General features: G+C 40.9%; 1 protein-coding gene and 1 pseudogene across 10 annotated transcripts in view; one reads left to right on the top strand and one right to left on the bottom strand.

Moving 5' to 3' along the window:
- Positions 1–24,855, bottom strand: part of GIGYF2 (GRB10 interacting GYF protein 2) — a 138,357-nt gene that overhangs the window by 13,963 nt on the left and 99,539 nt on the right. For all 10 annotated transcript variants that reach the window (XR_003211678.2, XM_073877127.1, XM_025889420.2 and 7 more), the window contains 6 exons: positions 24,636–24,736; positions 22,693–22,793; positions 20,021–20,182; positions 18,155–18,313; positions 15,098–15,334; positions 1,513–1,635 (listed from right to left, as the gene is read on the bottom strand). Coding sequence is in view for 9 of the 10 variants with exons in the window: in XM_073877127.1 (XP_073733228.1) it covers positions 1,513–1,635; positions 15,098–15,334; positions 18,155–18,313; positions 20,021–20,182; positions 22,693–22,793; positions 24,636–24,736 (883 nt within the window). In the remaining variant the exon portion in view is untranslated. The remainder of the gene's footprint in view (positions 1–1,512; positions 1,636–15,097; positions 15,335–18,154; positions 18,314–20,020; positions 20,183–22,692; positions 22,794–24,635; positions 24,737–24,855) is intronic.
- On the top strand, positions 8,910–9,603 carry LOC112837274 (probable ribosome biogenesis protein RLP24 pseudogene; annotated as a pseudogene).

Here is a 24,855-nt window from a genome sequence, read left to right on the forward strand (position 1 = left end):
AAGCAGGGGGAATGGGAGAGGGAGAAGCAGGCTTCCCACCGAGCAGGGAGCCTGATGCGGGGCTCAATCCCAGGACCCTGGGACCAGGACCTGAGCCGAAGGCAGATGCTTAACGACTGAGCTACCCAGGCGCCCCTCTTTTTTTTTTTTTTAAGATTTTATTTATTAGAGAGAGCGAGCACAAGCAGGGGGAGCAGCAGAGGGAGAAGGAGAAGCAGACTCCCCGCTGAGCAGGGAGCCCAGCGCAGGGCTCTATCCCAGGACCCTGGGATCATGACCTGAGCTGAGGGCACACACTTAACCGACTGACCCACCCCGGCACCCAAGGTGATCATTCACTTCTGACAAAGATGAACAAGCCAAGACCCGGAATTCCAACTCTGATGATCACTAGTATTTTTTCATTCAGCGGAGACCAGAAATATTGGAACAGTTTCTAGTCTTGAAGGGAGTGGTTATACCCTGCTCTGCATCTACTTGTTGATAGATAACCTTTTAGAAAAGAAACGATTTCAGAGAAAGTGGTCTCTTTTTTTAGAGGGTGGGAAATAAGGTAATTAAGGTGAAGAAACAGTATCACCCATTGGTAAGGTCAAGCATACTATACAGTGAACATGTACAGACAACTCCCCCTTCTCTTTGTGTAGCCATGGCCTTCAGTGAACCACACCACTCAGATCCAAAAATGAAAACTTGCATTCTCAAACAAACTGACTGCTCTGCCGCGAGTCATAGCCACATAACACACTTTCTGCAAGACTCTGCTACCCCATGCCACCTTTTCAGAGACCTTCCCAGATCACACTACCTGAAACTAGACAATCAATCACTACCACCAATTTTTATCCATCTCCCCTCAACCCAAGGGCAGGCTTCAGAGAATTTTGTCTGTCTTAGGACTCAGCCATATCCTCTGACTATAACTGAGCCGGTGTCAGCAAGTATGTGATGGATAGATGGACAGATGAATTAATATGGTACCTCAATGGCGTGCTGAACCAAACCATTTTACTTATTCATTTTCTTTTGTCAAGAACTATATTCTTCCTTTTTCCCCCTTTATTTCACTCTTCTATATCCTTCTTATCCTAATGATAAGCTACAGGATATAGACTTACAAGCAAAAAGACTTTATTTGTCATATTTAAGTTTTTCTAGCTAGTCAGAAAACCCAATATCCTCAGAGGGAAAAAAATGTTTTCTGCATTCTAAAAGTCAAATTTACAAGAAGGATATCTGCATAAAAACCATAAATCTGAAAAACCCATGTCCTTTTATTTATGAGCTACTTCCTCAGGAGCTTCAACAAAATGTTTAAGGTAAAGGAACATTCATGTTACCTAATCTTAATGTTATTCCTATTACAGGCTCAAGAGTTTAATAATGAATATCTAATTCAGACACACAGCAATTCTGACAATAATCATGATCTTTACTAACCACTCACCCATGATGCACACCAACTATTCTGGAAGACTGTTTGACGAGACCACTTTTACTTTTAAAATTTACCTCTTCTCGAAGCTGTCGTTCTCGTTCCTCTTCTAGTTTTTGGATTTCAGCCAATGACAGCGTTGCCTGGGACTGACACGCTGTTGTATTGGACTGCTGGCCCCACGTGGAAGAAGAGGGAAGCTAACAAAAAAGGAAGGCAGAAGAGTTTGTGAGGAAATGTACTCAGGAAACAGAGGCAATATTGCACATTTATGTACAGGCAGAATATTCATATTTCCTTCAACTCCTTTTACAACAATTCAAATTTCCTCCTACAATCCTTTTGCATTTTAGAATTCTCCCAGTTTGCTTTTTAAATTTTTTTTTGTCACAAGAGGCACCTGGGTGGCTCAGTCGGTTAAGTGTCTGCCTTTGGCTCAGGTCATGATCCCAGGGTCCTGGGATTGAGCCCCACATCGGGCTCCCTGCTTAATGGGGAGTCTGCTTCTCCCTCTCCCTCCGCTCCTCCCACCCACTCATGCTCTCACTCTAATAAATAAAATCTTTAAAAAAAAAATAGGATTTTTTAGGGCACCTAGGTGGCTCAGTCAGTTAAGCGTCTGCCTTTGGCTCAGATCATGATCCCAGGGTCCTGAGATCGAATCATGCATTGGGCTCCCTGCCCAGCGGGGAGTCTGCTTCTCCCTCTGCCCCTCCCCACTGCTTGTGCTTGCTCTCTCTCTCTCAAATAAATAAATCTTTTTTTATGAATAAATAAATTTTTTTTGGTCACTATCCCAAACCTAAGATTATTTTAGAACTTCAAATATACACAATACGCTTTTATTTGATCCTACCATTTTGGGATTACAAATTTGTTACATCCGGCATTGACACATACAGCAATATACAGATATAAAGAGAAAGAAGTAAACAAAAGAATCATTAAATTCTTAATGCAAGGAGGCAATAAACATTATATGCTACTTTCTACTGAAAGGTTGAAGGACAAGATTTCTGAAGGGAAAGCCAAGGTGGGGAGCTAATGGAAGGTGCTGAGCATAGTTCTTAATCAGTCTTTTATGAAAAAGAATCACTGTTAACCAGGCTGTAGCTTCTAGTCATGAGAACTAAGCTGTTTTTAATCAATAATTCTATTTTTCCTATCCTTTAAAATTACTGACTAAAACAGAGTATAAATATTTGGGTCCTGAATACTTTAATGTTCTCAAATCCCTGATTATTCTAAGGGAATCTCTTGGTCTTCTAGGCCAGAAAAAGATACACTTTAATTTTGAAATATCCAGTGGCTCTTAACAAACAAACAAACAAAACTAACAAAAACCAAATCTAAAAAGACTTGAAATATGTTTAATAAAAGAAAATATGAACATGGATCGAACAAAATGCCCAAGAAGCCCAAAGAAGAATGGCTCTACAGCAGAAATCTCCTAGTAAACCTAGAGCTAATCAGATAAGGGCACAAACAGTTTAAACTGTCACTAATATTACCAAATAAGTACTGATATTATCTTCAGCACTATAGAACATCATCGATCCTTAACATTTGGGGGCTAATACAATAGAGAGTAGGTGCATGTCTCTCAAAATGCACCCCTGCTGTAACGGGGGAGAGGTGAGGAGGGAAGCTGAGAAAGACTGGGGACTAGGTAAGCAAAGTCGAGCATAAATGAACCCCTATTATCCACAGGAAATGACACACTGGAAGGCACTATCAAAATCAAATAAGGCAGGGGCACCTGGGTGGCTCAGTCGCTGAGCGTCTGCCTTCGGCTCAGGTCATGATCCCAGGATCCTGGGATGGAGCCCCGCATCAGGCTCCCTGCTCAGTGGGAAGCCTGCTTCTCCTCTCCCACTCCCCCTGCTTGTGTTCCTACTCTTGCTATCTCTCTCTGGCAAATAAATTTTTTTAAAAATCTTAAAAAAAAAAAAATCAAGTAAGGCAGCAGATCTCAAACCTGGCAGCATCATCTGGCAGGACCTGTAAAAATGCAGATGGGTTGGTCCCACACTCAATGAATCAGAAGATCCAAAGGTGAGGCCAGATAATTTGTATATTTTATCATTCTGATGCAGACATGCAGCCAGGAGCTCCCAATGTTGTCTAAAAGCCCAGCAGATGTGTCACCCTAGCCTACCCCAGGAAACAATCTGCAGTCCTCTTCAGAACCTCAGCCAGCAGCAGAAAGAGATGCACCTCCCCCCCCCCCCAAAAATGGCCCCTTCCCCTTTCAGGTACCTCTGAGATCCTTCCCACTGCTATGCCAAAATATACTTCACTGTCCTCTCCCCTCATGACTCACAGGTCTGCTCTTTGGAATAATGCAGAACAAATCTGTCTTCCTCACGTGACAGACAAATGTTTGCAGATAGCTATCATTTTCCTTAAGTCTTGTTTGAACATAGCAAACAATATCCCATTGTTCCATAAACACTGCCTCAGAACATTTTCCAATTCAACCAACATCTTGTACTGCCCAGAGAACTGCAGTTTATCAATCATACTTTTCAGAACAACTCACTCCCAAATCAGAAACAAATAGGGAGTTTGGCACATTCTGTATCCCCTGAATGCCTAATATCCTTCAGTGATTTAAGAAAATTTACTACTTTCTTCTGCCCTCATATTGCTACCGTATTTTCAGCACTATTTTTTATTTTGAAAAACAACTGTTGTACTTCTAGTATGGCAGCATGAGGTGCATTGTACGCCCCCTCTCCCCAGCAAAACTGGTGAAAATTATTTTTCAAAAAATTATTTAGGGGCGCCTGGGTGGCTCAGATGGTTAAGCGTCTGCCTTCGGCTCGGGTCATGATCCTGGGGTCCTGGGATCAAGCCCCACATCGGGCTCCCTGCTCAGCGGGCAGTCTGCTTCTCCCCCTCCGCTTCTCCCCCTGCTCATGCTCTCTCTCTCTCTGTGTGTCTTGAATAAATAAAAAAAAAAAAAACAAAAAAAAATTATTTAGGGCGCCCGGGTGGCTCAGTTGGTTGGGAGACTGCCTTCGGCTCGGGTCATGATCCCGGAGTCCTGGGATCGAGTCCCGCACCAGGTTCCCGGCTCGGCGGGGAGCCTGCTTCTCCCTCTGACCCTCTCCCCTCTCATGCTGTTTCTCTCTCACTCTCAAATAAATAAATAAAATCTTTAAAAAAAATTCTTTAAAGCCTCTGGAAATGAACATAAGGGAATATAGCAATGAAGAAACATTTCTTCAAGACAACCTGCTAAAACTCCATAAGAACTGAGAGTCTGTGGTACTTGTACCAAGATCTACTCTCTTGGGACGCCTGGGTGGCTCAGTCGGTTAAGCATCTGCCTTCGGCTCAGGTCATGATCCCAGCGTGCTGAGATGGAGCCCCACGTCAGGCTCCCTGCTAAGCAGCCTGCTTCTCCCTCTCCCTCCGCGTGCCTGTCTGCCTACTTAAGATCTCTGTCAAATAAATAAATAAAAATCTTAAAAAAAGATCTTCTCTCTCAATTCCCAGTTCAACCAGACCAAAACTCCACTCCAGATGACTGTAGCTAAGAACACAGGTCTCCCTCTCCCCATCAGCTACCAGTCAGTGGGCTGGCTTCCCACAAAGAGCACAACATCAGCATTTCCCATCCAGGCCACAGCTAACTGTTGCAAAGACTAAGTTACAGGCAAGTAAGGCTGAGAGATGGGGGCTCCCTTCTTATGCCTAGCCCCCAACTTGTGGGATGGAAACTACCCCGAGCACAGTACTACTGGGACTACTAGGGCCCTGAGTGCCACTACCCTAGCTCAAAAGGAGAGGTAAGCCAAGAAAACCTGAGGCTACTGCCCCTTCCCCAAGGGCTCAATTCCTAAGCAGGAGTACCACTCAGAAAAGCAAACCACTGTTGCCAGAGCCAGAGCTGTGACTCAAGAGATTTTTGCCTTGGGATGGAAGTGAGGGAAACAGATTGGAGTATGGTCCCTAAAGGATCTGACTTTATTTGTAACAGTGTGTGGACAATGAGGAGTCCAAGCCAAAGGGCACTTTTAAAAAACAGCAGAGGCTGGGTGAAAGGCAATTAGGAGATTGGTAGATTCACTGGAGATACAGGTTAAACTGCAGGCCGCAACTTGGTCTCAGAGAACCAAGGAAAGAACTGAAAGAAGTTCTCCTAGGGTCAGAAACAATCCCAAAAACAGACCTCAGGAAGTATCTCTTCAAAGAAGCTTGAATTTGACTCTATCGGTCTGTGAAGCAATCTGTGCTCCAGGGCACTTCTGAGAACAGTAGAGCAAGTCAGGTAGCAATTAGTGGAGGTTAACAGCTACATGTAGAAAAAGATAATCAAAGACAGTCCTGCCAAAAACAGTGATCTGAGAGTGACTGTGGGCAAACCCAATGACATACCTCGCAAAGGAGCAGAAGCAGCAGAGGCCTCCCTGTTAGGGAGGTAGGGAGAGAGGGGGACTCTACCGAATTAATCCAATCAGTCACAAAACAATGCTGGGGCGTGCACTACAATGTTATCAAAAAATTCCAGGTTCCAACAAAATATTATGAAACATGTAAAGTAACAAGAAAGAATGGCCTATATACCAGGAAAAAAGTTGGCATCCACCTATGAGAGTGACCAGATGTCAGATTTAACAAAAACGTCCAAGTTTTATAAATATGTTCAGAGAACTAAATAAAACCATAATTAAAGTAGTAAAGGAAGGCATGATGACAATGTCACATCAAATAAAAAATATCAATAAAGAGACAGAGATTATTTTTAGACCAGAAGGAAATCCTGGAGTTTAAAAGCCCAATAACTAAAATGAAAAATCACGAGAGGAGCTCAAAGTATATCTGGACTAGCCAAAGAAATTAATGAAACTTGCAGATCAATAGAGATTACACAATTCAAAAAACAGAGAGAAAGAATGAAGAGAAACAAAAAGAACCTTAGAGAAATGTGAAATACCACTGAGTGCACCGATATGCGCACACTGCAAGTACCAGAAGGAGAGGAGAGAAAGGAACAGAAAAAATATATGAAGAAACCATGGCTGATATTTATTTAAAAACATTAATTTATACATCCAGGAAGCTTAACTATAATAAGATAAACACAGAGATCCACAGACATTACCATGATAAAAATGCTGAAAGCCAAAAAAGAGAAAATCTTGAAAGCAGCAAGAAAAACAAATTGTCACTTACAAGGGAATCAGCATAAAATTAACAGTTGACTTCTCATCAGAAACAATGGAAGCCAGAAAAGAGTGGGATAAGATATCCAAAGTCCTCATAGAATGAAATGATCAACAAGGAATTCTATATCCACTAAAACTCTTTCAAAAATAAAGTTGAAATAAAGACATTCCCAGATAAATTCAGAGAATTTGTTGCTAGCAGACCTGCCTTACAAAAAATATTAATGAGAGTTCTTCAGGCTGAAAGCAAGTGACCCCAGAAAGTAATCCGAATCCAATAAAAAAACAAAGAAAATGCACAAAAACAAATGTGTGGTGTGTGTAGAGTGTGTGTGTGTGTGTGTGTGTGTGTGTGTGTAAATATAAAACTTGTGTGTGTGTCTAAATAAGTAGATAGGCCAGAAGACAGTTGGGTTTGTAACAGAAATCTAACATGTTTGTCAAAAACAGCACAAAGGAGGTGAGTGGGAAAGAAGCTGTACTGGGCTAAGTAAATGACTCCATATGGTAACATGAATTCACAGGTACAAATGAAGAAAAGAAGAGATGATAAATAAGGTTATTTAATAAATATATAGTGATTTAAATCATTAAAGAATTAAAATGCTGCAACAGGAAATATTAATGTAAAAAAAAGCAGCTGCAGTAAAGAAAGAATAGAGGAACAAAAAAGGCATAAAAAACAAAGTAAAATGGCAGACATAAATCCAATTATATCAATAATATCACTAAATGTAAAAGGATTAAAGAATCCAATCAAAAGGCAGTGATTATAAGACTGGATACAAAAATAAGATGCAACTATATTGTCTCAAAGAGACACTTCACATTCAAAGGTACAAACAGGTTGAAAGTGAAAGGATGGATAAAGATGTATCAGGCACACAGAAAAAACAAGAGAGTTGGAGTTTCTAAATCATTATCAGACAAAATATACTTTAAAACAAAAAAATGTTGGGGGCACTTGGGTGACTCGTCAGTTAAGTGGCAGCTGACTCTTCTTCTTAGCTCAGGTCTTGATCTCACGGTCGTTGAGTTCAAGCCCCATGTTGGGCTCACAGTGGGCATGGAGTCTACTTTAAAAAAATGTTATTAGACATAAGGAGAGACATTTAAGTATAATAACCAATCCAGCAGGAAGACAGAACAACTGTAAATATATATGTGCCATACAATAGAGCACCAAAATACATGAAGCAAGAAATGGCAAAAATTAAAGGAGATGTAGACAATTCAGTAGCTTGACAATATTTAGACAATAATACTTAAAGACTTCATTACTTTAATACTCCACTTTCAATAATGGACAAAACAATAAGGTAGAGATCAACAAGGATCTAGGTGACTTAACAACACTATAAACTGGACCTAAAAGACATCTATATAGAACACTCTAGTCAATAACAGTAGAATATACATTCTTCTCAAAGAAACATGGAACATTCTCCAGAACAGACCTAAGGAAGGTAAAACGGGACATAAAACCAACTTCAATAATTCATTTAAAGGGAAAAATAGGGGCACCTGGCTGGCTTATTTGGTAGAGCATGTAACTCAAGCTCAGGGTCATGAGTTCAAGCCCTACACTGGGTGTGGAGCCTACTTAATATTAAAAAATAAAGTAAAAGAAAAGAAAAAAAATATAAAGTATATTCTCTCTGATCACAATGAAATGAAAGTAACAAAGAAATTTTGGAAACTCACAAATAAGTGGAAATTAAACAAAACACTTCTATATAACCAATGAGTCCAAGAACAAATCAAAACTTATGGGTGGCAGCTAAAGCAACACTTAAGAGGGAAATTTATAACTGCAAACGTCTATCCTGAGAAAGAACTCAAATCAATAGACTAACCTTCTACCTTAAGATACTAGAAAAAGAGAGCAAAGTAAACTTAAAGCAAGCAGAAAGAAATAATAAAATTAGAGAAGAAATTAATGAAACAGATAAAATAGAAAAAGATCAATAAAACCAAAACCTGGTTCTTTAAGAAGATCAACAAAATTTACTTAGCTTGACTGTCCAAGAAAAAAAGAGAGAAGACTCAAATTACTACAATTAGGAAAGAAAGGACATCACTACTGATCTTACAGAAACAAAAAGGAATATAAAGGAATACTATAATCAACTGTTTGCCAATCAGATAACCTAGATGAAGACAGACTCCTATAAAAGAGACAAACTACCAAAAACTTACTCAAGAAGAAACAGACAAGCTAAACAGACCTTTAAGAAGACATTGAGAATTCCACTCAAGACTAGCATCTGGTCAGTGGGAACCCACACGGTTTCAACATGTGTACTGAGAAGTGCTATTTCTGTTCAGGGCCCCTTCACCCCAGCCATGGCATGATGTTTGTCTGCAACAACTGCAAGGTACTCAGATTCTGTAAATCCAAGTCTCATTAAAAACTTTAAAAAGAAGCGCAATCATTACAAGGTCAGATGGAGTAAAGCATTCCATATAGCAGCTGGTAAGAAGCTTACAGTGGATAATTCATTTGAATTTGAAAAACACAGAAATGAACCTGCCAAATATGAGTGAGAGCTACGGTATAAAACTACTGATGCAATGAAGAGAGTTGAAGAGATCAACCACAAACAAAAAGCTAAATTTATAATGAATAAATTAAAGAAAGATAAAGAATTACAGAAAGCTCAGGACATCAAAGAAATCAAGCAAAACATCATCTTATCCAGACCCCTTCTGCAGGCAAAGGAAAGCAGCTGGAAGAAAAAATGGTGCAGAAATCACAACAGCATGTGGACATGGAAGATATTTCTTAAAAAATCTCACTAACCATTTCTATTAAGTGCTTTTGAAAATCTCCTTAGGAGACTAAGAACTTCTAAATTATTAATTTTAAATAAGGTCACTCAAATGAAAGGTAATTAAAAATACATCTCCCCTACACTGCTATCTGCAAAACATTAGATATTATGGATGTTAGACTGCATCTCCACTGTTAAGCCTTCACTGATAGTTACATTAATTTTTTTAAAGATTTTATTTATTTATTTGAGAGAGCTAGAAAGCATGAATATGCACACGTGGAGAGGGGCAGAGACGGAAGGAAAGGACAAGCAGACTGTGATGAGCACGGAGCCTGATGCGGGCAGATCCCGTAACTCTGAGATCATGACCTTAGCCAAAATCAGGAGTTTGATGCTCAACTGACTGAACAACCCAGGCACCCCCTATAGTTACATTTATGTAAGTCATGCAAATTCTCTTTGTGAATACAGAAGTGAAGTGTGGACATAAAATGGTCCTGCCATCTGGATAATGGCACCAGGCAGTATTTATGTAAGAACTAATGATAAAAATTAATGGCTAGTGATCTGTAAAATAAATTTTCTTTGCAGTTAAAAAAAAAAAAAGTAAAGACACTGAATTAGTAGTCAAAAAACCATCCACAAAGAAAAGCCTAGATGGTTTAACCACTGAAGTCTACCAAACATTTAAAGAAGTAATACCACTTTGGGGCGCCTATGAGGTTCAGTCTGTTAAGCGTCTACCTTCATGATCCCAAAGTCCCGTGTCAGGCTCCCTACTCAGCAGGGAGTCTGCTTCTCCCTCTCCCTCTGCAGCTCCTCCTGCTCGTGCTTTCACTCACTCTCTCTCTCTCTCCCCCAAATAAAATCTTAAAAAAACAAAAAAAAGAAGAAATAATACCACTTCTTCACAAGCAAGTCCAAAATATAGAAGAGGAAACGTTTCCCAACTATTCTTCAACGCCAAGCATTACTGTGACACCAAATCAGACAAAGACATCACAAGAAAGAAAAAAATTACAAGAAAGACCAAAATCTCTTATGAATAGGAACACAAAAATCCTCACCAAAATACCAGCAAAACAAGTCCAGCAACATATAAAAATAGAATTATATGCCAAGTAGGATTTATCCCAGGAATCCAACAGTGGTTCAACATCTGAAAATCAATTAATGTATTACACTATATTGATAGAAACAAAACAAAACAAAACAAACTACACGATCATCTCAACAGACACAAAGTATCTGACAAAATCCAACACCCTTTCAGGATAAAAATGCTCAACAAAGAAGGAATAGAAGGAAACCTCCTCAGCCTGATGAAGGACATCTGCAAAAAAAATCCACAAATAACATTAAATTTAATGGTGAAAGACTGATGAATGCTTCCTCCCCCAAGATCAGAAACAAGACAAAGATATTCAATTTGCTATTTCTATTCAACATTGTATTAGAGGTTCTAGCCAGGACAACTAGGGAGAAAATGAAATAAAAGATTGGAAAGGATGAGGTAAAACCATCTCTATTTGCAGATGACAAAATTTTGTGTACAGAAAATCCTAATGAATCCATTAAGAAATATTAATAAAGCAGTTCAGCAAGATTGCAGGATACAAGCTCAATATACAAATATCAATTGTAGGGGCGCCTGGGTGGCTCAGTCATTAAGCATCTGCCTTTGGCTCAGATCATGATCTCAGGGTCCTGGGATCAAGCGCCGCATCGGGCTCTCTGCTCCACGGGAAGCCTGCTTTTCCCTCTCCCACTCCACCTGCTTGTGTTCCCTCTCTCGCCGTATCTCTCTCTGTCAAACAAATAAATACAATCTTTAAAAAAATATATATCAATTATGTATCTATATACCTGCAATGAACAATCTGAAAATGAAATTTTGAAAACTCCATTTACAAGAACATCAAAAAGAACAAAATACTTAATAAGTTTAACAGAAGTAACACAAAAGTTATACTCTAAAAACTGTAAAATACTGAAAGAAATTCAAGAAGATCTAAATAAAAATCATCCCATGTTTATGGATCAGAAGACTTAATATTGTTAAGGTGGCAAAGCTCCTCAAATTGATCTACAGAGTCAAGGCAATCTCTGTCAAAATCCCAGCTGGCTTCTTCGTGGAAATTGATAAGCTCATTCTACAATCCATATGGAACTGAAAGAGACCCAGAATAGCCAAACAATATGGAAAAAGAACAAAGTTGGAGGACTCACACTTTCTGATTTCAAAAGTTAAACAAAGCAATAAAATATCAAGATGGTGTGTTACTAGCATAATGACAGATGTATAGACCACTTGAATAGAATTCAGAGTCCAGAAATGAAACCACGTGTCCATGGTCAACTGATTTTCAACTAGAATGTCGAGGCCATTCAGCAGACAAAGAATAGTCTTTTCAACAAATGGTGTAAGACAACTGGATAGTTAGTCACAAGCAAAAGAATGGAAGTCAAACCCTTACCTCATACAATTAACAAAAACTAACTCAAAATGGATCAAAGACCTAAACATAGCAGCTAAAATTACAAAAGTATTGGAAGAAAACATTGGAAGAAATCTTGATGACCTCAGATTTGGCAATAGTTTCTTAGATATGACATCAAAAGCTCAAACAACAAAAGAAAAAATTGAACTTCATAAAAATGAAAAACTTTATGTATCAAAGGACACCATCAAGGAAGTAAAAAGACAACTCAAATAACAGAAAAAATATTTTTAAATCATGTATCTGATAAGGGACTTATAATATCTAGAATATATAAAGAACTCTTATAATTCAGTAAGATAAACCTAGATTAAAAGCAGGCAAAGGATTTGGATAGACATTTCTCCAAAGCTACATAAATGGCCAATAAACACATGAAAAGATACTCGACATCATTTGTCATCAGGGAAATGCAAACCAAAACCACAAGATATCATTTCACACCTACAAGGGTGGCTATAATCAAAACATCAGATAATAAGGATTAATGAAGATCTGGAGAAATTTGAATTCCCATATATTGCTGGTGGTAATGTAAAATGGTACAGCCACTTTGGAAAACAGTCTGGTAGTTTCTCAAACCATTAAACACATAGTTCTCATATGGCCCAGCAATTCCACTCCTAGTTTATACATCTACATAAAAGCTTGTACATAAATATTTATCTATAACAGCAATACTCATAACAGCCAAAAGACAGAAACAGCTCAAATGTCCATCAACTTAGGAATGGATACACGAAAGCTGGCATGTCCATATAGTGGAATACCATTCAACCATAAAAAAGGAATAAAGTACTGATTCATGTTAGAGTATAAGTGAACCTTGAAACCATTATGCTAATTCAAAGAAGACAGTCACAAAGCACCACATATCATATGACTGTATTTATGTGAAATGTCTAGAATAAGCAAATCTAGACAGAAAATAGATTAGGAGTTACTTTGGGCTGGGGAGAACAGGGGGTAGGGTGTGACAGCCAGAGGGTGCTTTGCAGGGCCTAGGGTGATACTGAAAATGTCAAAATCCACATGGTGACAGTTGCACATATCTGAATATACTGAAATTATTGAATTGTCTACTTTAAATGGTCCAATTGTATGGTATGTCAGTTCTATCTCAATAAAGCCCTCTTTAAAAAACTTTTTTCAGGGCACCTGGGTAGCTCAGTCGTTAAGCGTCTGCCTTCGGCTCAGGTCATGATCCCAGGGTCCTGGGATCGAGCCCCGCATCAGGCTCCCTGCTCAGCGGGAAGCCTGCTTCTCCCTCTCCCACTTCCCCTGCTTGTGTTCCCTCTCTCATTATATCTCTGTCAAATAAATAAATAAAAAAAAAAAAAAAAAAAAAAAAAACTCCCCCCACCCTGCCCCGGAGAACCTTTAGCAATTCCTCATAACCACCTCAAGTTCTTTATCTTCATTCAGAATGTTTATCTGTAAAATATCTCCACAGTCCTGTGGCACCTGGGTGGCTCAGTGGTTAAGCGTCTGCCTTCAGCTCAGGTCATGATCCCAGAGTCCTGAGATCAAGCCCCACAGTGGGCTCCCTGCTCAGCAGGGAGTCTGCTTCTCCCTTTGCCCCTTCCCCTCTGCTCGTGCTCTGTCTCTTGCTCTCTCTCTCAAATAAATAAAATCATTTAAAAAAAAAAAAATCTCCCACAGTCTTTATTGGAAGGTAACAGGTCAAAACCAGACACACAAAAGACAGCCAGAGAAGCTAGAGATCTGGAAGTTACTTGCGCCTTTGTCTTCCCCCTTTATCCCCATAATCTTATCAGTCACCACATTCTATGACGTGGCCTCTAAGAACAGTCTTCTGACAGCCTTTTCAGGGCCCTGGAGCCAAAGATACATGGGTTCTAACACATGGCTCTGCTCTGAACTCTCAGCTGGACCCAAAGCAAGCTAAAACTAAGCTCCTGAACATTTTTCCTCTTTGGTAGAACATAGGTATCCACACTTAAGCTTTTAACGATGGTTGTAAAGATGAAATGATGTAACATATGAAAAGCTGTGGCCCAGTGCTTGACACAAAGCAAACACTCAATAATTACTGCTATCTTCAACTCCACCTTTCCAATCCTACTACCACCTTCCTCTCCTTCACCTGGACCACTCCCCACCAGCCCCTCACAAGCACTCTGCTCACCTCCAGTCCTGTTCATTACAAGTCCATTTAGTTCTCAAAGTGATAAATATTTGCTCCTGCAATCGGACAATGCTATTTCCTAGATGAAAACACTTCAGTGCCCCACTCTGTTTTACACACCTTTAAGTCCTAATTCTTTAATAGAGTATATACAACCCATGGTGACACAGACCCTGCCCACACTTCTCTCAGACCTCACTCGCCAGCAGTAGTAACTCACTTTTTAAATTCCCCCAAACACACCAGTGTTTCTGAACTTCATTCCTCTGCTTACACCATGTCTCCTCTCTCAAAAACCCCCTCCATTCTCCAAACTGCCTATTTAGCTTTTTCTTGTTTTTCATTTTCCCTCCCTAATGACTCAGTATAGAAGTTACCTTTTTCTAGGAAGCCTTTCCATACTTCCCATGTGGACAGTGTTCTCACATTTTAGAGCAAGCAGAAGAATGCCCTGGAGGCTTTGTTCAAACACAGATTACTGGGTCCCACCACCAAAAGGTTCTGACTTAGGAAGTCTGGGGTGGGACCTGAGAATCTGCATTCCTAACAAATTCCCATGTGCTCACACCCTGAGAACTGCCACCTCTCTCACTATACTCACCACTTTGTATTCACATTTCCTATTTATATGTCTTTCTCCCATGAGCTCCCTGAACATAGGGGACACTAAACCATACTGCTAACCACAGATCACATGTAAAGTTCTTGGGACCCTGCCATAAAGCTTCCTAATTACTCCCATTCCATCACTAATGCCACGACTTTATGGTCACCAAAGGCTTACTACCTGGCAGCCACCCCAGCTCTGTCTTTGTCCCTCAGATCCAGTCACTAAGTCTTGCTGGCTGCTTGGCTTGCTCAGTCGGTAGAGCATGCGACTCTTCGTCTGGGTCGTGAGTTCAAGCCCCACACTGGGCATGGAGCTTACTGGGGTGGGGGGTGGGGGAAGTACTAACATTCAGTACTAAAGAAAGCACACTGCTTTACTGCTACTGCCCCGACAGCATCTACCTAAAACTACCAGGCAAGGAGCCCCTGCGGCTGTGCCGAGGCTCTACCTTCATCTGAGCCAGCTGCTGCTGCTGCTGCTGCTGCTGCAACCTGCGGAGAGCCTCCTGCTGCTGCTGCCTCTGGCGCAGCAGCTCCTTCTGCCGCTGGAGCTCCAGTTCCTTCCTCTTCCGCTCCTCTTCTTCATGCCGGATTCGGGCTGCCTCCTCTTCCATCCGCAGCCGGTTCTCCTCTAATCGACGCTGGGCTTCTTCTTCTTCCCGAGCCCATTTTGCAGCCTCCTCTTCCTTCCCAGAAGAAAAAACAAAAGAATAAAATTTAATTGTGTTTAAAAAAAAAAATCTGAATCACTTTAGAAGGTTTCTGTCAAAAAACTATACAAGTACCAGAGAAAACAGAAACTCTGTTTATGATGACAAAAGGCAGAGATAAGTTTTCTTTTAAAATATATTTACAGTAGCTACAAAGGCTTGGCCTGCTTACAGGATAAAATTTCAATTTATTTGCTAAATTCTCCATGAAAGGAATGTCACTTTGAGTATCAGTGGTAAGCACTGATCTCTCTTAAGAGATCACCACCAACTGCAGCAAAGGTTCTGGAGACTGTTCCTATATTGAGGCAGAGCTAGCTTTTCAGGGTGCTGAACTTGAAAAGTTAACAAGACCTTGCAAGGACAGATTACCAGGAAAGCACCAACCAGTTCTGGAACCAGAGCAACCTTACAAGACCACTTAAAAATTCCATCCCTGATTCATACCCCTTGTGGCCCAGGAGTCCTTTGGAACATCTCTCCTCGAACCATTGTCCATCCCTCTACTACTCTGTCCTGTACCTTGGCTCATTGTCCTTCTGCTTTCCTTCTACAAAACCATTCCAGTGGGCCCTCTGGAACTCTCCTCACCCTCCTTCACAGAGTCTGCTTACTGTACCTACAATGCTGTGTTTTATTCAGATAGCCCATTCCCCTCCCTTCATTCTCCAGAACTCAGCAGGTATCAACCACTCTACGAGGACTTCCCTAGCCCTTAGGAGGTAGATTTCCCCTCTGCCATTTCATTTTGTCCAATTATACCTCGTCCTCTGTTTGCTCCTAGTCCACCCGTGGCAACAACTATTTCCTATCCAAAACCCATTCCTTTCAGGCTTCTTCCTTGGGGACAGAGGCTCTGTCACCTCAGACATCTAAAATGCCAGATTTCACATTTTAAAAAGCTTCCAGGGACGCCTGGGTGGCTCAGTCGGTTAAGCAGCTGCCTTTGGCTCAGGTCATGATCCCAGTGCCCTGGGACTGAGTCCCGCATTGGGCTCCTTGCTCAGCAGGGAGCCTGCTTCTCTCTCTGCCTGCATCTCCCCCTGCTTGTACTCTTGCTCACTCTCTCTCGCCCACACTCTCTCTAACAAATAAATTTTAAAATGTCTTAAAAAAAATAAATAAAAAGCTTCCAATGTAACTAGGGGCACCCATGTGACATGATTTAGGCCAAAGGAATGTCTGCTGGGAGGCTTCTAAGGAAGGTATTCCTCTGAAACAAAAGAAGTGTAAGAGAAGGAACATTCCCTTGCAGGCTGTACAAGGGCATGGTACCCAAACTCCTAATCATGAAGTGAAAAATCTGAAGTCAAAGTAAACCCACCAAGAAACACTAGAGCAGAATTTTGCAAAGGACCTGGATCCTTAATGATAGCACTGAGTTACCGCCTTATATCCTTGATATGGGATCTGTTGTTTAAACTATTTTTAAATGAATATTTTCATTGTGCACCTGAAAGCATCCTAACTGTGGCATTTATTTCTTGTACAATCATCAACAACACAGCCAGTGAGCTTCTTAAGGACAGAAACAATTTCTTTAAAACTTTCATACTCCACCAGGAAACAAGCACAATAACTGGCATATAGTAACTTAACTAAATATGTTAACTGTCAAATGAATAAGCCAAATGATGAACTGACATACAATCTACCCTTGAGGTCTATCTACCTCTAATATTATTTAGGTTGCTCAAAGAGTTTCAATCAAGAACTTAGGCAAAAGCAGGTAATGTCCAGCTTGTGTCAATCTACATGTATAAGTATGGACTGCCCACAGTGATTTCCTTCCAAAGAGCACAGTACATGGGGAGAAGAGTAACATTTACAGTGGAAAAACCTGACAGGCACTGCTGCAGCCAAGTGACCAGGGTCTACACCAGCAGTCATTAGTCCTGTTGAAAATATGTATCCTTGATATAGTGTGATGAAAATGGCACTTTGCCTCTGTGTGATTTACTTTCCAAACCCCGTAAGTCCAGTTTAATTGTAAGAAAAACATCAGATGAGTTCCAAAAGAGAGTTACCCTATAACATACGGACCATTATACCTTAAAACTGCCAAAGACCCTCAAAACAAGGAAAGCCTGAGAGACTGTCAAGTGAAGAAGCTAAGGAGACAACTAAATATAATATTTTGGATTTGGGATCTGGGAACAGAAAAAAAAACATGGGGGAAAAATTGAGGAAATGTGAAAACAAACTATGGATTTTAGTTAATAATAATATATCAATAATGGTTTAATGTGACAAATGTGCCATATTAATATAAGATAATAATAGAGAGAAAACTGTATTATCATCCAGATTTTTCTGAATATCTAATACTGCTCTAAAAATAAAGTCTACTAAAAAAAAAAATTCTAAGTTCTTAAACATTAAAAGGAAATGCTTTAGGGGTTCTGGCTGCCTGTAAGTGGCAGAATGACCTGGTTGGACTAGAATTAGATAGTGCCCATTGTTACACAGCCTATGAAAATACGAAGTAGCACTGAATAGTGCACTTCAGAAAAGTGAGAGTACCCTCAGGCAAAAGTGGTCAACTTGCAGATCTCTCATTTGGTTTTTTAAAGGGTAGGCCTTCTTTAGATTTCTCCCTGGTATTCTGGGGGTTTTTGGTTCTTTGATATTTTGTCCAGCTTCTGCAATTACCTTTGGGACAGTCATTACAAAAGTAGTAAGAGTCAGGTCTCTTCTAATAATTTTCAGTAAATAAGCTATCCTCCTATCCAAACACTTTCTAATCACAAATTCCTAGCTTCAAAGAAGCCATGAGAAGAGCAAACCATCTGTCACCTGCTTGCGTAACAACTCTTCCTGCTTCCGCCTTTCCTCCTCTTCTCTCCTCCTCTCTTCCAGTCTCCGAAGAGCTTCTTCTTGCTGTTGTCTTTCTTCCTCTTCTCGCTGTCGCCTTAATGCAATTTCTTGCTCCCTTTGGCGTCGCAGAGCTTCTTCCTAAATTTAAAAAAAAAAAAAAAAAAAAAGGTGTGTGTGTGTGTGTGTGTGAGAGAGAGAGTGAGAGAGAGAGAGAGAGAGAGAGAGAGAGAGAGACACACACACAGAAAGAAACAAACTCTGGATCTTGATTTATATATCCCATTATAACCTGAAAAGAAACAGACTATGTGCTGCTAAGGCTCTGTCAACAGTAAATATAAAAAGAATATAACCAGGATCTAGAGTAAAAAGAGTTGGGAAGTAAACATATCAACAATTAAAATAATTTGTATTTAAAATAGTGGGGCACCTGGGTGTTCAGTCGGTTAAGTGTCTGACTCTTGATTTTGGCCCAGAGGTCATGATCTCAGGGTTGAGGGATCGAGCCCCATATCGGGCTCCACACTGGGTGTGGAGTCCACTTGAGATTTTCTCTCTCTCCCTCTTCCCCTCCCTGCTCCCTTTCTCTAAAAAAAAAATAATAATAGTAAATAATAATAAAGATTCTCCCTCTCCCTCTGCCCCATCCCCACCACCCACCCATTAAAGCACACACACGCTCTATTCTCTAAAAAATAAACAAATAAAAATAAATAAAATAAAACAGCAGCAGTTAAATAGCACTACACTGAGAGTCCATCCTAGTTTCTACATTAGCTACTGCATTTACTAATTAACCCCAGAAAGGGCTACAGGAGGCCTGAGGCTTTGGCTTCTCTTTGGTACCATTAATCCTTATTTACCCACCCCCCCAAATCAACAGAGAACCCAGAACATAGGTCAAATCAACATAGCAACCAAAAATGCCTGGTGTGGTAGAAATAAGCTCTCTTGTCAGAAGTACTGAGCAAAGTTGTGTATTCTAGAATGTGTTCTGAAGAACGAAATCCCCCATGTCAAGTACAAAGAAAAGGGTCTCTGTCGCCTGGGTGGTTCAGTCGGTTAAGCATCTGCCTTTGGCTCAGATCATGATCTTAGGGTCCTGGGATGGAGCCCCGCATCAGGCTCCCTGCTTGGAGGGGACTCTGCTTCTCCCTCTCCCTCTGCCCCTCCCCACTGCTCGTGATCTCTCTTTCTCAAATAAATAAGTAAAATCTTAAAAAAGGGGAAGTGTCTCACTGTCAAAATTTAAGAAATACTGAGCAACACAGAAGTTAACTGATTTCTTTACTGCAATACTTCTTAGAGCCCTTACATGCTACTGCTGAGTGTAACCCTAAGAAATATTAGTAGTTCTAATCTAATCTCAGCAGGGACCCTTTTGTTTTCCACAGAGTACCTCTTGCGGCCAACAACGGGTATGAAATGTGAGATAAAGTGGACTTTGGGTCCATTACAGAGTGGATTGTTTCAAATGGGATTTGTAAAAATCCCAACAGAAAAATGGGTCCTGCACATGAACAGAGAATTCCCAAAAACGAAATATAAACAGCCAAAGTCCACAAAAACTGTTCATCATCACTGGTTATAAAGCAAAGACTCAGTTACTTCCGAAATCTAACTGAGAATATTCAAAGAAATCAACTCCGGTTATTTACCAGGACTGAAGCTACCCACCAGGGGCTGCTACTGGGTCACAGATATTTCTTCTAAAGGAAGTGAATCTCCTAAGGCTCTAATCCCAATCCTGCTATTAACTCCCTCTCAACCTCAGAGGGACCATGTCCCAAGAACCATGAATGCGGTTCAGGGCTAATTCTGGGGTCCGTGTTCTCCGAGGTGTACCTGTTTCCTTCGGGCAAGCTCTTCTTCCTCCCGCCTCTTCCTTTCTTCCTCCTGCTGCCTCCGAAGGATTTCCTCCTGCTGTCTCCGCAGTTCTTCTTGCCTCTTCCGTTCCTCCTCCTCCCGTTTTGCCCTCATTTCCGCCTCTCTTCTCTCCTGCTCTAGCTGTGATTGCAAGAAAATACTCTTAAAAACCTGAAGCCAGGGGCGCCTGGGTGGCTCAGTCGTTAAGCGTCTGCCTTCGGCTCAGGTCATGATCCCCGCGTCCTGGGATCGAGCCCCGCATCAGGCTCCCTGCTCGGCGGGAAGCCTGCTTCTCCCTCTCCCACTCCCCCTGCTTGTGTTCCCTCTCTCGCAGCATCTCTGTCAAATAAATCAGTAAAATCTTAAAAAAAAGGAAGAAGAAAAAGAAACCTGTAGCCAAGCAGAGAAACACTCCAACATCACCAACCTGTACCATCAGGAGAAGCTGGAAGATGCAGACACTACACCATTCACAGTTGCTTGTACTGCAAGTGAGTGATGAAACCAGCTCTGTAAGAACTCAGCTCTGGTATGTCGCAGTAGGCAGAACAGTGTCATGCTCTCCTAAACTGAATGGGCTCTCCCCCGACGTTTAGCTACCTCCTCACTCCACACTACCACATCCCATCTCCTAGACATGGGAGAAGGAGACCACCAGGAGAGTAACATCAGAATTCTCTTGGGGTGGCACTCTGCTCATCCCTACAAGGATTTTCTGATTCAAGATCTAACAGTGTGTCTACAAGGTTTTAATAGCAATGCTGTAAAGCTGCTAGTGTGAAAAATCACAGACTTCTTTAAAATTTGAAGACCAACCACTTAACAAATTCTATCATTTATAATTCCTAGTTACTAGTCCAATCCAGCACCTCATCTCCTTTCTCACTGCCACACGTACAGTTTAGGCTTTCACTTTCTCATCCACATTTCTAAAAGTCCCTTACTTGGTTTCCCGGCATCTGTTTTGCTCACATTCCCCAGCACATCTTAAGTTCCACCAAAAAAATCATTCCTGGCTTACACAGAACACCGTCCCTCACCCTGAGATAAATTCTAACCCTCTACCAGGACATGTGTGAGGCCTCATGACAGGCTTGCCTCATCTTGGCCTCCTCGCTCTTCACTTATCCCTCAGACACACGACGGCTCCAGGCCAGACCAAATTATCTAGCTGCTTCCTGAGCCAGTATGTTCTCATGCATTTCTGAGCCTTTACAGGAACTGTTTCCTTCAACTGGGTTAATCCTACTGTTCTTCAAGTGAAAATTAGTGCAGGTATTACTGCCCATCAACAGTGTCACCCAATTCCTGACACCCACCTCTCCAACTGGGTGAGAATAGCTAGCCCATGTGCTTTCCTGACTAACCTGTCACTAAGTGTTACGTGCCTGTGTGTCACTGCCCCCACCCACTTACACACACACACACACACCCCAGACACAAAAGATTGCAAGTTCCTAACCCTCCCTCATCATCTATGTGTTCCCAGCACAAAGCACTACAGTACTAGTACACTCTAAAGAATTAGCTGAATTATGGTCTCTTGCTCATTTATGGAGACAGACCATGAACCCTTTCTGTGCACTCTAAGGAGACTGTCGCTACCTCAGATGATAAGAATACATTAAGTATAAAATAGGAACAAGACTCTCCCAGAGGCATGAGAATTCAGAATCATTACAATGACACTAAGTGTTGATAAGACATCCTCAGCTGGAAAGTACTAAAAACCAAAATTCAAGATTCCCTGCTCCTCCAGAAGATGTGAATGGAACATGGGATCTAATGTTATGTTGAGCTTTTCAACCACATGTCTGGGGATAGTAAGAAATGTAAACTAAAACCGCTATAAAGGGGGCGCCTGGGTGGCTCAGTTGGTTAAGCGACTGCCTTCGGCTCAGGTCATGATCCTGGAGTCCCGGGATTGAGTCCCACATCGGGCTCCCTGCTCGGCGGGGAGTCTGCTTCTCCCTCTGACCCTCTTCCCTCTCATGCTCTCTATCTCTCATTCTCTCTCTCTCTCAAATAAATAAATAAAAAATCTTTAAAAAAAAAAAAATAAAAAAAAATAAAACCGCTATAAAGATTCAATGTGGTGGGTCTGCCTCCTGCTCAGGTCATGATCCCAGGGTACTGGGATCGAGTTCCGCATCGGGCTCCCTGCTCCATGAGAAGGCTTTCACTTTCTCCCACTCCCCCTCCCCCTGCCTGTGTTCCCTCTCTCACTGTGTCTCTCTCTGTGAAATAAATAAATAAAATCTTCAAAAAAAAGATTCAATGTAGGAACTCAAGCCACAGATCAAGGGTTTGATAAGCAATGCAGTGTATATTTTCCTAGGTCTTAGAATTTATAACAAGTGTTTATACCATGAATAATGTAATTAAAGTATACATCTGATCATAATCATTAATGTGTCAACCAACCAATCAATTTTAAGTGATTTAATTTAAACTTGTTAATTTTCATTGTTTGAGGTCTTTTTTGGGAAAAGCGGGAACAGTAAGGATAGAACATGAATGTGCTTATACCAGCTAAGTAACAGTAAACTAATAGGAAAAAGCAGAGTTAGCCAGAGAGAGACATCGGTAAACAAATGCCTATGTCCTACAGATGGAAAGTATGCACTGCTATGGAAGAAGGAGTTTCAGACCTTTGCAGCTTTGGCCTTCTCCATTTGCTGAAGCTGTTCAAGGGCAGGTCCTGGAGTTGTGGTGTCAAGGGGAAGATCCCATACACTACCACCTTCCCAAACTATAAGACAATAAGGGGAAAAGTGAAGGTTATCAGAGCTTACATACATGATCACATATCCACAAGCATTAATGAAAAAGCTGTTTCCCTGTCCCTGAATAAGCTCCATCATACATATCTGTGCTGCTTTTAGGTAGACTAAACTGCCAGTGGGCTCTGGTTTAAATCAATATCCTTCAACACATCTAGAAGGAAAGAAATTACCAGGCATTTGCTGGGAAACTAATTTCATCCTCAAAAAACCCTATAAGACGGGCACCTGGGTGGCTCAGTCGTTCGAGCATCCAACTCGAGCCCTGTGTCGGGTTCCACACTGGGCATGGAACCTGCTTAGGATTCCCTCTCCCCCTCTCCCGCTGCCCCTCCCCCACCCTCTGCTCTCCCTCTCTCTCTCTCTCTCAAAACAAACAAACCCTATGTTCATATCCCCCATCTTTACAGATGAATAAGCTACAGGTCAGGGGTAGTTTCATAACATTCCCAAGGACACACACCAAGCACGTGGCCATGACAGGATTTAAATCCCAGTGTATTAGATCCCAAAGCCCACAATATTTCCAGAAGCCATACAACCTCTTACTGCACGCCCAACAGAGAGTGGGGTCAAGAGAGGTATATAACTGTGAAACTAGAGAGCACTAAGTAGTTGCATAATATTGTGAATGTATTAAATGCCACTGAATTGCTCATCTAAAAATGGTTAATGTTATGTTATATGAATTTTACTTCAAAGAGAAACAAAGAGGTACAGTTGGAGCTGGGGAGGCCTCTGGAAAGGCTGGGAAGGTCTCACAAATGACAACAGGTCCTACTGACCTGCAAGGCACCACAGAGTCAGATGCAGGAGTAAATAAATAGATAAAGGCTTCTGAGTCTGCTTTCCTACTGCCAGCACAAGGTTTGCTGATACCACTTTCCAGCATTCTCTACTCCCTACAGTATTTCTATACTATAAATTATTGGTTGTATAAAAAGAATGGACTATTTGGTATCATACCCAAAGAAAGAAACTGTTTAATAAGGTACTTATAAATAGTCCCCCCAAAATTGGAGAATATTTTAACATCCGAACTATAAACGGCTACCAAGAAAAAATAAGGTACACAGAGCAGGGAAAGTTGATGAGGGATGATAATCAGTCCTTCTCCTGCTATAATCCCCAGGATCAGTGTTAGCAAGAGACTACCACCTGACAAGCTCAAGTGCTCTAAGAAAAACCCATCAATGCCTATGGTTCCTGAGAATTGTCAACACCAACTATAACCTCTTTTAAGGACTATCCATGGTTCAAACTACCTACCTCTGCAGGTATCAAACCTTAAAATCCATCAGTGTTCCACCAATATCAAGACTTTTTAAAAATCCCAGACCCAAATTTTCTAATTAGATGCAAAACGATCAGAGAATGAGATAGGGTGTTCACTTTAAAGCAGGCTTTTTTCATCCCAAAACTTCTGGGTACCTATAGTGTTAAGCTATATATTAACCCTTCACTCAAAAGAACAGATGTTTTTACTTAAGCTTTTTTTTCTTTTTCCACTCTGGCTGGCAGAAGAAGTCAAAAAACAATTCATAGGACTTTTCCACACTGGTTAGAGCAATATAAAGAGAGAGGCTGATTCAAATTCATGAAATTTATCTACTAAACACTTCTAGCAAATCCTTAACAGTATATTTTCAATAATATTTTCAATCCTTTGCTGGGGTCTATTAAAAAATGAGATTATTTGTTACTATTCAACATAAAACGGTTCAAAAACTGACACATTTTAAAAAAATTGAATTATAAAGTAAGAGTCTAAATCTTTGGAGTTACACTGAAGACCAAGCTCCAATTCTTACCTGTAGGCTGTGAGGCTGCTGGCTGAAGCTCCCAGATAGAACCAGTATCTGGCACCGACACAGACCTAGTTACTGAAGGAATGATGTTCTGATCAGATATTCTGCAAAAGGGAAATAAAAAAATCAACTTGTTCTTGTCATTTGCAAAAACAGATAAAGAGGAATTTCTACATTTCCAGGCTATTTGTCCAGAAAACTCCTTCATTGTTTTAACTAAACC

Source organism: Callorhinus ursinus, unplaced genomic scaffold (assembly GCF_003265705.2).
Source record: "Callorhinus ursinus isolate GAN/ISIS: 27379988/994484 unplaced genomic scaffold, GSC_fseal_2.0 scaffold2, whole genome shotgun sequence".
In the NCBI taxonomy this organism is placed as follows: Eukaryota; Metazoa; Chordata; class Mammalia; order Carnivora; family Otariidae; genus Callorhinus; species Callorhinus ursinus.